Raw genomic sequence first — 14,639 nt, 5'->3', positions numbered from 1 at the left:
CCCTTTTTTTTCAACATCCAGCCTGTGCTTTTTCCCATCAAACCCTAAACCAGCTCCTCAATGAGCTCAGAAATCAGCCTCCCCTCCCCAAGAGCACTAATTTAAATTCCTCTCCTTTGATGGACATAATTTTTCAGAAAACCCCACAGGAACTTGGTAAAACTTTGGATATCTTATCCTCTAATTAGGTTGAAATAAATATAGAAATATTAAACGCCAGGAAAGAAAAAAAAAAAAATCCTCCTTCTGTTTTTCACTGCGAGGGTGGTCAAACAATGTGAATTGTTGTGAATTCTCCATCCTTGGAATTTTTCAGGACGCTGCCCTGAGGGATCTGCCCTCAGGATCTGCCACAGCTGCTCCTGACAGGGGGTTGGACTGGACACTCTCCAGAGGTCCCTTCCAACCTCGGCTACTCTGGGAGCCTCCGGTTTCCCTGGACTCTAAAAATCCCAAGGGAGTTCCCAGCAAAGGAGAATGGAGCGGGTCAGGGCCCAGGTTCAGGGGTCAGGGCAAGGCACAGGGTCTGGAGTCACAAAAGTGTAATAAATCTACGGCACCTCCTTAGCTTTCATCATTTATTCAGGAATGTAAGTACACTTAAGAGGCTTGGGTTGTTAAAAACCCCACCAAAGGAGGAGAGCAAGAAAATGTCACGTGGCTCATTAACACTCTTTAAAAAAAAATGCATTGACCATAGAAATATCTAAGGCAAAAGGCCAGCCTCGGTGGTTTTTAACTCTCCAGTTTTAAGTACTAGAGACAGAATTTGTGCACAGAAACATAACAGCTTTCCAACAGTGGGCTTTTAGCAGCTCTTAGATCCCAGGGAAATATTTGTTCCTTCACAATCCAGGAGCTGTGACCAAGGTGCTTTGTGTCTCAGAGGAGAACGGGCTGAGCTTTCGCTTACACGGCTACTTTAATAGTCCCTTTTTTGTTGCTTTTCACAGTACCAAGTTCTTCCAGGACTTGCATTCTTGAGCGAGTTTCGTGCTCATCTCATCCACCTGTGAAAAACTCAGTCCCACTCTGCAAGACAAAAACAAACTATTTACCAAAACATGCATCAAACAGGCAGAAAAAGGCTAAAAAGCCCGTAAGGAATGATTTCTGTGAGTGCTCTGTAAATTCACCCTTATTACACCATCAGCTTTTCTGTGCTACTTCAAATCAGAGAAGTCATTTGCTAATCCAGCCTTGGGGTTAAAGAGACAGAATTCCCGAGTTCAAAACTCGTTTGTTTGTAACCTCAGCCTGCCAGAAATCCACAGCACATTCCAGGGAGGGATCAGGCCTTGGAGAGGCAGGAGGGGCTGGGGAGAGGAGGGCAGGGCTTGAGGGGGTCATGGTTTAGTGTCAGGGCTTTGCTTTTCCAGTCTGGCTGCAGATTCTGAACACTAAAAGGGCCTGGCAGTACGACTGTGTCAGCAAAACTGCCCTGAGCAGCCCCAGACCTGGACATCTGTACAGTGAAAACAAAGTGAGAAGGTCTGAAGAACCCCAAATGCAGCTTTGAAAATGATCAAAGCATTTTTACCCAAATTAATTCAGGAGGGGTTTGTATAATGGTCTAACACTTTGGGGTGTGTACCCAATCAGGAAGGGTGTAGGGGAGTAAAATCACATTATGAAGTTATAATATGGCAGTGAATGGTTAACTCTTTGAGTTTGTTTAATTTAAAACAGGCTGAGTTTCTTTAGAGCTTATGAAATTCTTGCTATTGAATGGCTTTAAATCTTGTTCTTAGTCACTACAAAGTGGTTAAATAACTCCCTGTACACAGAGTTCAAATCTGCTGATGGGACAGATCATCTGATGGGCCTGGGTACAGTCAGAAGCATTCCCTCAGTCAGTGCTTTGAATTGGGATGTCAAAAAATTGAAAATGGAAGATATTTTGGTGAAAAAACTGGAAATAGAACATTTTTGTTTCTCCAAAAGCTAGGCCAAAGATAGTTTAATAATCCCTCTAAATGGGTCTAAAGGAAGATTTTCCAGCAAGAGGAAGGAGGGAAGGAAGATACTCCCTCCAAACTATCGCTGTATCTGCAGACCCGGTGAAAAATCATTTAATCTGAGCTCTGATGTGGATTAACAAAGCTGGTCTGTCAGTGACTATTTAGCTGTGTTTCAAAAACCAAACCAAAGCAAAACAGGAGAATTCCTTTCCATAAGTAGGGATAAATTGATTTAAAAGAGCTGTTTTTATGGCAAGACCATTTCTTCCATACCATAAGCAAAGCAGAATGCACTTCAATCCCACCAGCAGCAAGAAAAAATCCCAGAACTATCCACAGAGTGTAGCTAAGAGCTCAGGTTCTTACACTAAAATCTGAATTCTTCACATAAAATCAGGAGTTACTGGTGCTTGAGAGTGAAAACAGTGAATTTACTGTCTTTATTTACAGGTTTTACAAGAAGAAAACAGGGGGAAGTTTATTTTTTCAGCACTTACCTTCATCTGAGTCAGAGACTGTAGATCTTGCATAATGTGCCTACAAATAAACACGGCACAAGTGTCAGGATTTGTTGTCAGGATTGCTTAGAAATTCTTTTTTTCCACTTTCATTCCTGCACAAGTGGTTACATTTTACCACTGGATAACAGAGGATCTTGCAGCTGTCACCAGCACAAGGGATCAAACACAGCTTCAAACAAATTGAGTTTAAAATGGATATAAAATGGCAATAAAGGGACAGAAAGTGGGGTGTCCCTGGGACAGTGGGCAGCGAGAAGGCATAGCCAAAAAGACAAGATCAATCAGATAAACACACTCTATTGACCCTCTTTAATATTGTGTTTTTAACATGACACCCAAACCAACTCTTTGCAGATAATTATAATTGGAATTTTCTGCTTTGAGCTATGGGAGAACATCCGACTTTTCAGCAAATCTTAAGTTTATATCTGTGTTCTACTGCAAGAATACTTGGTTACTCATATCCCAGAACTCATGTAATATTTTACAGGAAATTAAATCTCTCCCCACGTTGAGATACTGTTGGTTTGGATCATTTACACCCCTCACTGCCACCCAAAGGTTTTTTTATCTCATGCATTAACAGAACAAGAGGATCAACAAGAGCAACCAACTGCATGCCTGAAAAGAAACATAAACACATCCCAATTAAAAAACAAGGGCAACAAAGTCTCCCATCAAAGCTCATTTTTCCTTCGTGGGGACAATTCGAGTGGAACAATTCAAAAATGAAAAGGTTTGTTAGGAGCTGAATCCCATTTCTGATAAAAATGCCACTCATTTGAGAGGCATCAAGTCCCAAAAACAGCCCTTCTGAGCTGCACTCAGGATTCCTGGTTCCTGGGACCCCGACACTCCGTGCCATAATTACCTCTTCCACTGATGATTCCAGACCTCCCCCACTCTGGATGCCCAGCTGCTCTGCTGCAGCCTCTTCTGCTGCTGACAGGGGGGAGCTCTAGGAAAGAAAAAGAAATCAAAAAGCAAACACAGAGAACTCTGATCCTTCGGTTCCTGAGTGATGACATTTACAGAGGAACTCAATGTTTTTGGAGCCCTTTTCTCATGGACACTCAGAGCAGACTCCCACTTTCCTTCACCTGAAAGCAAAATCACAGGCAAAGTATTCCTGAAAAATCCACCACAACCTGATTTTTAATGGGACAAAATTAATGCTTTCACAATCTCCTCATAGCTGAAACAAAGCAGTGTCTGCAGACCACTTAGGGAAATGTGTTCTTGGTTTCTTTAATAGCTAGAGAGGCATCATCCCACTGAGGACAAATTTATAATCCCAGTGTGTTTGTTACAATGTGTTGGTTTCAACTGACTCACTTCAGACAGTGAAAAAGAACATTTTCCATTTAAAAGCTTCTCTGCCTCTTAAAATTGCTTTCAGTGTCCATTTTCCATTCCTAGAAGATGTGTCAGCGTGGCCCTGGGACACAGCTGTGCACAAAGGCACTGATTTCTCTGAAATTCCTACGAAATTATTGACACCACTCAGGTATTGCTTCAGCTCCCAGTGCTGGGGAACTGGGATTTACAAAAAGAGCTCCAATCCTGCAGGAATTTCTTCTGGGAACTCATCTTCTCATCTTCTTCCAGGAGCCTGCACTCTGCACAGCAATTTCCATCACAGTAAGGAAAGGCTACAAAGTACCTGCTCATTTACAGGAGTGGAAACAAAGTGATTCAAAGGAAACCACTACCTCAAGACAAGCTTTTTGCTGTAATTCCTGAATTATCTTCATTGTGTTCTCCACAGGAGCTTGGAGGCTCTCCATGGCTTCCTTCTGCTCCCTGGATATTTTGTCCATCCGTGTGCACAGTGCTTTGTAACGAGCTTTTGCCGCTGAGAGCTCCTCCAGGATGGCCAGTGGGTCCTCCTGTGGAGAAAGGAAAAGCACATTTACACCAGGCCAGCAAAGAAAATTAACCTGGCTGAACACCAGTTAAAAGTGCAGGCGTTGGAGGCACCAAAACAGGACATGGAATGGGCCTGTCCAGTGAAAAGTGTGGATGTTCCAACTCTACATTTCCTTTTCCACAGATGGTGTTAATACACCTGCATAACTCTGTGGTCCCACAACAAGTACAGGAGGAAGAATTTCTTGTATTGGAGACCTTTAATAGCTTTTCTGAGATAGAGTTCTACCAAAAGAAATGATTTTTCTGCTGTAGGTTACAATGATGTCATTTATTGTTGTTCCTCTTCCTCTCATCTCTCCTCCAAGTATCAATGTAGCCATTATTTATGAGCAAGTTGAAGTTGGATCTCAGAGCTCAGACCCACCTTTGCTCTGTCTCTTGAATTTAGGGGTCACCACTACTAATTTCTCTCATGGGAGAACTCCCCTGTACCAAGAAACCAAGGGGGTTTTGTCTGAATTTATTCTAGGCCAGTTATCTTGATTAAATGATGCAGGGAATACTTTCTAATAATAACAGTAATAAAAACCTAACAAGCAGATAAAAGAACGGTCCCATTTGTTACCATCTTCATAGAAAATGCAGTAAAATCTATTAATTTAATCAAAAAAAAAGTTAATTATTAACCCTACCTCTGGTGGTGCATCATCAGGAAGATTTCTCCTAATTTCATACTCCAGCCTGTGTTGAATCCAATCCAGATCAGCCTCTGCCTTCTGGAACTGAAACATTTAAGGTCAGGCACAGCGTGTTAGAAACCAAAAACTGCAGACAAACCCCAACCATTTGCCCTTCCTGTGTTTCAGGAGAGCATAAAACCAGTTTTCAAAGTTAATATTTTCCAAGTTCTGTCAGCAGAACTCTCACCCAGCAGAGATCATGAAGAAGGGTCCAGGATCCAAGAGCATCACCAGAGGTTCTGCTGTTCTTTACATCAGGGATGTGTTCCCTCAGCTGCTTTTAATGCCCACAACACATTCCATTATTCCCCCATAAACCAGGCTGACTAACAGCCAGTCAGATTGATGACATCACTTCTCTCTCCTTGGGATAAAAAAGCCACCAGAGAATTATCTAATTGCCTTGGGAAAGCAGCCTGCTGATGGCATTGCCACTTCATTAATTTTAGCCTGCAATTTAAATATCTATTAAAGATTTCCACTTTAAAGGCAGGCACTTTTCCCAGCTCACAGGCCACTCACTTTTTTTTTTACACCATAATTTGGTGGGTTTTACAGTCACAGAGGAGACAGTGATGAAAGCAAGTTAAAAATGGTTGTAAGTTCCTTAACTTGGTTAAAATACCTTTCAATACACTACAGATTTTTAAAGAGCTCTTGAGGGATTTTCTCCTTAACTGCCCAATCATTTCTCTTTCCCTCTGCTAAGCAAACGTTTTTAGGTTTTCATTTCCACAGGCAGGCACCCCAAAGAGATGATTTTTTTTTTTTTTGCTTTTCTCCAACTCCTCATTTTGATTAATTTTGGGGAAAGCAGACAACGGGTACAGGCAGCTTTCAGAATTACCCACGAAATATTCAATATTGATAATCTGAGACTTCCACAAGGACATTACCCACTAACACCAGGCTTCTGCTGCGAGGCAGCCCATCAAAAACCGGGTGTGAAGCTAAAAACTTATCCAATTTCAAACAAGTTTAAGATCTGTGCTCAGTGAAAAACTAAACACAGGTCGGTATCACCGCTTTTCATTCCATAAATCCTCATTTCTCACTGTTATTTCCGGAAACACACACCAAAAAAACCCCAACAGTCCCGGAGAAAACGCAGGTTTTGAGGTGTAAATGTGTAATTTACTCACAGGCTCGGGAGGGAGGCTGAAGGTGCTCTGCTCTCAGATGCTTTGACAATACTATTGCACTGCTCGCTGGACAGGACAGTAGTGCAATAAAGTCAGAGCACTCGAGAGCAGAAACAGCTCTGGGCAGGGCTCAAAACACGCTCAAAAAAAGGCAAAAAACCACATCAGTTGCTGTAAATCACGAAGAACTGGGTGATATTCAAGTTCATCAAGTCCTGACACACAAAAGCTCACATATTTGAAAACATTATTATTATTATTATTATTGTTATTCAGAATCCCCGTCGTTCCCTGACCAAAAGGAGGGAAAAAACACCAAGCCACCCAACAAAATGCTCAGCAGAAATTCGGTTTCAAACAATTTGGGTGTTTTTTTTTAATGGAAACTACAATTCCAAAATGTATTTATCCCTTAGGTTTGCCTCGTAGCAAGAGAAGGTTCTGAACCGCTGTCAGATGTTCTTAAACTGCATTACAGGGAATATTTTCTAGACATCAGAGTTTATTCTTTGTAACCTGCAGGTGCTGAATCACTTTAAAATGTACTGGAACATCCATTTCCCAGCTCTTATCCCAACCTTATCCCTGGGGTTGCCACCTGGGTGTGAGAGGACCCCCATACTGGGGGTGTATTTCATAAATCTAAATGAAAGTGGTTTTTTTTTTTAACTTCATATTGAAAGTTTGAGAACTCTCAGGGTTTGAAGGTGCTGAGATCCTTAACAACAAAATGCAAAGAAACCTGGGAGTGGAGAGGAGAGGAACTAGGAATGCTGGACAGTGTTCTTTGCTCCTTGCAGGGCACTCATTTCTCAGGAGAGACACTGAGATGATGATATTTGTCACCAAAAAAACCACTTAATAATTCTCCTTGGAAAGGAAGTAGAAGACAACGAGTCTCCTAGCAAAAAAAATCAGTGGCAAAACCATTTCCCAGCTGTTTTGCAGATCACCTGCTGGGCTCAGGCAGTGACTTTGGGTGTGGGACTGCAGCAAAAATAAGAATATAACGCAGACAGCATTGCTGGCCAATGCCCTTTTAACATTGCACTGCTTTCTGTGCATCATCACTAGTAGTACAACATAAAAAGGGCACTGGACAGACACCACTCCAGGCAAATAAAGCAGGTCCACAGTACCAAAAATCCAGTGACAGAACTGGACTGCTCTGAACGAAGCTCATCTGGTGGTTTATCCATTTAGTATCCAGTTTTTTCAGTGGATGCCCACAAAGTTTCCCTCAGTGCAGAAGGAGGGAGTTCTCAGCACCCTGAGTTCTCCCTGCAGCCCTGACTGTGCCTGCTGGAGCTCCTGGAAAGGCTCCATTCCCAGCTGACTCCAAGGAACTTGTGCAGCCCGTTCTCCTGGGATACAGCACTGGCTGTTCATGGAATGTTGGGGCTGGAAGGGACCTTAAACTCATCTCATTCCCCCCCTTCCACCTTCCACCAGCCTGGCCTTGGTTTATTTACATGGAGAGCTTTATGATTTTTTCTGTCATTAATCTCATGCTGCAGATGTGATGGTGTTGCTGAACAATTGATTACCTGGTATTTTCATGCCCATTGTTCTGTTTAAACTCCCGCTAATTCGTTTATCCCTGGCTCCTTACAATGAAGCTTCCCATGAAATTCGTGTCAAACCCTCGGGGGGAAAGAAGTGTTTTAGCTGAGCTCACGGGAAATCCAGGCAGAAGAAACAAGAAGCAGAAGGAAAAGCAAAAGAGACACAAAGCTGGGATGTGGGAAACTGTTCCGAATTTCACCACCAGGTGTAAAATACCCCGTTAACCTTAAGGGGGCCAAAAAACACCTCTGTGACTATTTACACGTCAGAGTCACCTGAAAGTAAGACTTTCAATAAAACACGTATTTAAACCATATTAACTAAATAATCAATCCATCAATCAATCAATCAAAAAATAATAAATAAAGCATATGACCCGAGTCGCTCTAAACATAGTTCTAAATTATTATTTCTAGACTAGGCTTAAACACAAACAAACAAAAAAAAGAATACTAAGAGAAAAGATATGGGGAGACCGAGGGAGAATCTTTAATGCGAAAATAGATTAGAGAGAAGGGAGATGGAGGTTTTAGGGATGCCAGGAGGAACTCGGCCGGTCAGGGACAGCTTTCCAGCGCCCCTCCATCAGGGAAGCAGAGCACAGCTCTTTTCTGGGAGGTTATTTTTTGCGCTTTTTTCCCACTTTTCCAAGAGCGGGGCAGACGGGGAGGCGACCATTCCATAAGGGAGAGCCCGGAGTCCAAGGCTGGGAAAACTCCTGGAACTGGAGCTGGGAAAGAAGGGCCCCCCTGCCCCCCCCCCGCACTCAAAATGGTCCAGCCCAGGTGAGCGCTCCCTCTCCCCCGCCGGGACGGAATGGGCTCTCCCCTCGCCCCGCTGTGCCCCGCGTTCCTCCCCCCTTCCCCGCACATGGTGCGGCCCGGCCGCGTCCCCCGCGCAGTGGGCGCGCCCGCCCCCCCCCAGGTGCGCGGGAATGGCCGCGCCCTGCCCCGCGCCGAGCGCCGCGCAGGCCCCGCCCCGCGGGGGGGGCCGCGCAATGGACCGGCCCGGCCGAACCCGCCTGACCCGGACGCGCCCGGCGGGAGCCCCGCCGAGGGCGGCGCGGGCCGCGCTCAGGGCCCGGATGCGGAGCGGCGGGCGCGGCTGAGCGGCCGCTCTCCCTCGGCGCGCCGCGCCCGCGCTCTCCCCTTCCTTCCCTTCCCTCCCTCCTGTCCGCGGAGGCCCCGCGCCCCGCCAGGCGCCGCCGGCGGGCGGCCCCGCGGCGCGGGCGGCCCCGAGCGCGGCCGCCGCCCGCCCTCACCATGGCCTCGAGCTTGGCGAGCGCCGTCTCCATGTTGAATAGTTGACATTCCTCAGGCGGCGGCGGGGCGATCCCCACCCCCCGCGCGGCGCTCCCATTGGCCAGCTGTCACTCGCCGCGCGCCTCCCATTGGCCCGCGGCACTCCGAGCGCCCTCGCCATTGGCCCGGCGGGAATGTAAACCCGCTCCGAGGGACGGCGGCGCTGATTGGCCCGGAGTGGGCTCCGCGCCGTGATTGGCCGGGGCGGGGCGCGCGCCGCTGGCGGGGCGGGCATTGGTCACCCCTCCCACAGTTTCACCCCGGTCCCTCCGGTGCCCCCGGTGGGGCTGTTGTTCCCCTCCAGGCGCCCCACCGGCCTCCCCGGCCGAGCGCTGCCCGCCGATTGTCGGCGCCGGACTCGCTTTCCCAATGGCGGCCCCCGGGACGGGGCGGGGGCAGCACCGGCCCCGCTCCGGTGGAGCGCGCGGGATGGGGGGGTGTGTACCTCAGCGCGGCAGCCAATCAGCGAGCGGCTTACACGCTCCGCGTGGGGGCCGCGGCTGAGAGCGGCGCTGCCATTGGCTGAGCGCGCCGCCGGCTGCCGTTTGAATCGGCGGCGGGTGCGGCCGGGGGGGACGGGCAGGCCCCGGGACACCCCCCCATTCCAGGGACACCCCCGGGATCCCGGGGGGCACAGGGCACACCCCCGGGCTGCTGAGACACCCCCCGGCACCGGGGACACCCCCACAGGTCTGTATGTGTGTGTGTATGTGAGGAGCCCCCGCGCCCCGGTGCGGGGTCACCGGTGAGGGACCGACCGGGCCCATCCCGGGGCCTCGTCTTTGTGTCTTCTGCCTCCGTTCTCCACAAGCGTCGTTTTGCCGAAATTCAGGGTTTGTCGCTTCAGGATTTAAAAAAACCACCTGAATATAATTAATATACCGACATTTTTATGTCTATGTATATTTATTCTAGCTCTATATTTATTCTAGCTATATTTATATTTTATGCTAGCTATATATTACTATTTAATACAGCTATATATTTTTATTTACCATAGCTATATGTTAATATATTTGTTCTAATTATTTATAATAATTATATTTATTTATAATAAATTATATTTATTTATAACACCTATTTATTACATAAATAGGGGGAAAGAAACCCATTATAAAATGGTGCTTTTTGTGTCCACTACTCTGTTACAAAGACATCCCTGTGGCTCATAAGAACTTAAGGATTTATTTTTTTATCAGCATTATGTGATGCTTCCAGCAAGGCAGCTGTGAATAACCTGTGCCTGGATGTCTGAGGGGCTGCCCCAGTGTGTAATTTGCTCTCTGGAAATTCATTTTAAATGTGTCTTTTTGACCAGCGATGGCAAAGCATAAGAAAAGCAGACGGAAAAGGAGAGCCCGGGGAAGATTTCGAGCGGAACAAAAGAGAGATGCTGCAAAGCCCCAGGGCTCAGTTTGTCCTTCCCCACGGTAAGAGGCTCAGCCTGAGCTTTGCCTTTTCACCCAATTCCTGGGTTTTGCTGTTTGCTCCCAATTCCTCATGGAACTGAGGGAGTGGAATTGTGTTTGGAGCCTGTCTGCATCCTGGCAGGGCTGCTGTGGAATAACTTCATGGACATGGTGATCTTGGAGGTCTTTTCCAACCTTAGTGACTCCATGACTAACTTTGATAACCAGGAAAAGCAATCTGAATAAAAACTGATTTCAAATATTATCCCCCCCTCCTCCTTTATTGAAATGTATCTTGCCCTCCCCTGGTTTCTCTGGTCACATTTACTCTCTTGTTACCTGCTGTTCCCTCTTGTAATTTCCAGATGATTGGTCACAGTTAACTTTAATAAAGGCTGAAATGATAAATACAATTCTGGCCTCACCCTGAGAAATTCTGTTGCAGGTCACCCGCTGATCTCCCTCTGAACACAACACCTTTCCCAAGGGGCTCCCTCTGGCCACCAGCCTTGCCCAGCATAAAAGATGTGGTAAAACCCTTGGAATCAGCAGCAAAAACTGTGATAAAACCCTTGGAATCAGCTGCAAAAACTGTGGTAAAACCCTTGGAATCAGCTGCAAAAACTGTGGTAAAACCCTTGGAATCAGCAGCGTGGTTTCTGTGCTGGTGGGGCCAGAACACGGTTGCACAGGTACAGTTTTAGGCACGTGGGAGGTGGTTCTTTGTGCTCAGACACAGATCACAGGGGGACATTGGAGAGCTGAGCTGTACATTTAGTTGTCTAAAGTGTATTTATTGAAACATTGAAACTGTATTGAGACATAGAAGGTATATTTAGTGTTTAATGTTGAAGGAGTAAATAGGAGATGTGTCAAGACATTAAATCATAGAATCCTACAATATCCTGTGTTGGAAGGGACCCACAAGGATCATCCAAGTCCAACTCCTGGCCCTGCCCAGGACAGTCCCAAGAATCCCAGCATGTGCTGCTTGCATATGTGCAATTTGAGCTTTTCAGGTCAAATGTGAATTTTACTTTAGAATTCCTAGATGAAGTGAAAGTTCTTTAAGAAAGTCACTCCTTGGGTTCCTGTCAGGGAACTATTTGATGAAATTTTGTATCTTCCTGTTGTGCTTTTCCAGGGACTGCAGTAAGACTTTGACATAGAACTTTGCATAGTAATCACAGCCTTGTCTCTGGAAACAGAACCTGGTGGTGAAAACACTAAATGTGCTTTCTTTTTATGCTCAGAGTTTTAAAGTGGTTAAAGACACCGTATTTCCGTCACAAATCTACTTAAGGGAACTAAATGCGTTGAGAGAGCAGCTGGAAAAGTTGGAAAGTGAATTTTCTAAGCTCCAAGAAACACTCCAGGTCAGTGCCAGTCCTGTTGGGATGGGATGATGTTTGTGTGTGTGGGTATGTGAGGAACTGTGGTCAGTGCAGGAACTCAGAAATCTGAAGGGTTCTCACAGGGCATTCCTGCACTCAGTGTTGCTGAACTGCAGTTTCCTCACAGCCAGAGGGAACTGTTTTGCTGATGAGCCTCCTAAAAGGCTTTTGTGCCTGCACAGATCAGCTTTAGCCAGAACCTTTGTCCTCTAAAATTCCATCTCCTTTTGCCGGTGGATTTAATGCCCTCCTGTTTATTTATGTCGTTTTCAGATGAACGGACCTGCAGCTTTGTCTCCAGAAAATTCTCTTTGCCAAAGGTGTCACAGACCAGTCCTGGGTGCTCCTGTACAGACACAGATGAACCTTCTACCATCAGTGCCTGCTCCTCCACCTCCACCACCTCCTCCTCCTCCTCCTCCCCCTCCTCCACCACCACCACCACCACTGCCCCCACCAAACCTGCCTCCAGCACCTCTCCTCCTCAAACGGGGCTCTGGCTCCAAAGCACCTCTGGTAAGGACTCAGAAGGCTCCTCTGTTTTCTCCCTGGTGCCTGGATCCATCAGGAACGTGTTTGTGAACACACACTCACCTGGCAGTCCTGATTCCCCTCCCAAACCCCTTTGTTTTCAGGCCCCACCAGTGAAGAAGGATGGGCCGATGCAGATCACGCTCAAAGACCTCCTGAACGTCAAGCTGAAGAAGACAAACAACAACCTGAGAGTGGGCAAGGTAGACTGGAGGGGACAGGGATAAACAGCTGACAGTGCATGGGGGCAAATCCCACCCTGGAAATGGTGCCTTTCCTGCAGTGCTTGTCTTAGCCCCTCATAGAATTTTTTCAGTAAATTAGTTCTTCTCTCCCAAAGTTCCAAGTAACCATCCTAATTCTGCACTTGGGCATTTGAAGGGAAGAAATGAAGGGACCAACTCCAACCTCTGGCACTCAGTTCTGATTTCACATTGAGGCCATGGAGCTTTCCTGTAGATTTGTGTCTGTTATTTTTGGGCTTGCTTTGCCCAGCTGAAATATTGTTTGCCAAAGTGTTTGGGGGTTTTTGGTTTGAATAAATCTATTTTTATCCAAGGCAGGTTCAAATCTTAATAGTTCAAAAAAAGCATAGAAGCCATAAACCACAAAAATCTTTCAGAGTTTAAATATTAAATAGGTTTGAAGTTAGTGAAACATTATAAAGTTTTATTTGTGGTAACATTTCTTTCCTTGCTTTAGGCAGAATCACCAGGGAAGCCACGTAGGGCATTAATTACAGTCTCAGATCTACAGAGTATTAGTTTGAGACCTAAATCCAAGCCATCAGCTCACGTCACAAATTCCTTAATGTAAGATCCTTTCTTCCCTTCTTGGATATTATTCTGTTTTAATCAGTGATTATCATGGTTTACAGAGTGGAAAATATTTTCTTTGTTTCTTTCTATCAGTACTCCCCCTAAAAATCAGATTGACCTTCGGAAACACCTGAAGAAAGTCAATATCCAAAGGTAAGTTCCTTCCTGTTCTCTGAATTCTTTTTTTTTTTTAAATCTAGGAAAAAAACAGAAAACTAATAATAATTCCTCTTGTGTCCAATCTTTTCAGAAGCCCTGGTGGCACTCCTCTGAATAATAAAGAAAACATTGAATGTGGCTCTGGGTTGACACCAATAATGACCCAGGCACTGCGACGCAAATTCCAGGCAAGTCACCCTCTCTCTTTTGGAACAATAAATTGGCTCTAAAATCCATCAAATTTCCTACTGATTTTTCCCTGCTTTGCAGAGGAACAAAATCTGAGGGTTAATAATGTCTTTTATTTTCATCGCTTGCTGTGGCTGTCTTAAGAATCGCGCTGCTTTATCTCAGTCACAATCAGTTCAGATCTCCACGTTCTGACCCTTCCCTTGTTTTGACAGATGGCTCATCCGAAGAGTCCCTCCCCTGCCCGGTTAAGTGCTGCCAACAGCTTTGATGAGAAGTAAAAAGGAAAGTATGTTTATGGAACAATGTATTTCTCGTCTGTTGTCGGGAAACCCCATCTGAATCCCATTTTTATCACACTCGGGCACACGTATTTGTAAGGGCACAAGAGAACAGGATATTCTGAAACCCTGTTAAGCAGATTTTACTTTTTATATTTCTATAATGTCTCAATCTTGTTGGATTCTTCATTCTTCATGATAAAAAAGCATGACCTTTCCCAAGTCCTTTGACCACTGGCTGCTGCTGAAGCAGGGACTATTATGCTCCCAACACTGGTGCTGCTTGTCATACAGATATGTACGTGTTTGCTGAAATTCAGTATTGTTTATACACCTTTTATATGCATATATATATATTTTTAACCAAAAAACAACTTCACGGTAACTGGACAGTTTTAAAGAAAAACAACAGTTTAATGCACTAATATTATTAAATGGAAAAGCTGCAGGACTCAACAACCAGCTTGGTTCTGTGGCCACAAATATACGAGGCAATTTACTGTGTAATGATTCTGGCTGGGGTCAGACCACTGGTAAAGGCTGAACTGATTAAAGGCAAAGTAACTCAAAGGCTCCTTCAAAGTCAAGATTGAGGGCTGCAGGGGTGGGGAGATGTGACTGTGCCGTGACCCGCTCAGGACGTGGGATGGCGATGGAAGGTGAGTCCCGGGGGCACAGAACTGACATCCCAGTGCGGGGCAGCGCTCGCCGGGGCCCAGAGCTGTCCCGGGTGGACAGCGCGCTGTCACACTCCC

The 14,639-nt window shown here is 45.8% G+C and overlaps 2 protein-coding genes across 2 annotated transcripts; one reads left to right on the top strand and one right to left on the bottom strand.

Moving 5' to 3' along the window:
• Positions 1-564: 564 nt before the first annotated feature.
• SKA2 (spindle and kinetochore associated complex subunit 2) lies at positions 565-9,149 on the bottom strand. The gene is made up of 6 exons (XM_050322000.1): positions 9,064-9,149; positions 5,047-5,136; positions 4,195-4,371; positions 3,354-3,440; positions 2,459-2,498; positions 565-1,032 (listed from the first exon to the last, which is right to left on the bottom strand). The coding sequence occupies exons 1-6, from the start codon at positions 9,094-9,096 to the stop codon at positions 1,022-1,024; spliced, it is 438 nt and encodes a 145-aa protein (XP_050177957.1). The 5' UTR covers positions 9,097-9,149; the 3' UTR covers positions 565-1,021.
• Positions 9,150-9,780: 631 nt separating this feature from the next.
• Positions 9,781-13,884, top strand: PRR11 (proline rich 11). Its single transcript, XM_050321877.1, has 10 exons — positions 9,781-9,793; positions 10,422-10,533; positions 10,958-11,204; positions 11,766-11,888; positions 12,180-12,422; positions 12,542-12,640; positions 13,140-13,249; positions 13,349-13,408; positions 13,506-13,602; positions 13,819-13,884. Exons 2-10 carry the CDS (start codon positions 10,424-10,426, stop codon positions 13,882-13,884), a joined length of 1,155 nt encoding a protein of 384 aa, XP_050177834.1. The 5' UTR covers positions 9,781-9,793; positions 10,422-10,423.
• Positions 13,885-14,639: the final 755 nt, after the last annotated feature.

The sequence above is a fragment of the Myiozetetes cayanensis genome, unplaced genomic scaffold (assembly GCF_022539395.1).
Source record: "Myiozetetes cayanensis isolate MyiCay16 unplaced genomic scaffold, myiCay2020 scf27, whole genome shotgun sequence".
NCBI classification, from domain to species: Eukaryota; Metazoa; Chordata; class Aves; order Passeriformes; family Tyrannidae; genus Myiozetetes; species Myiozetetes cayanensis.
This window is presented reverse-complemented; position numbering and strand designations above follow the sequence as displayed.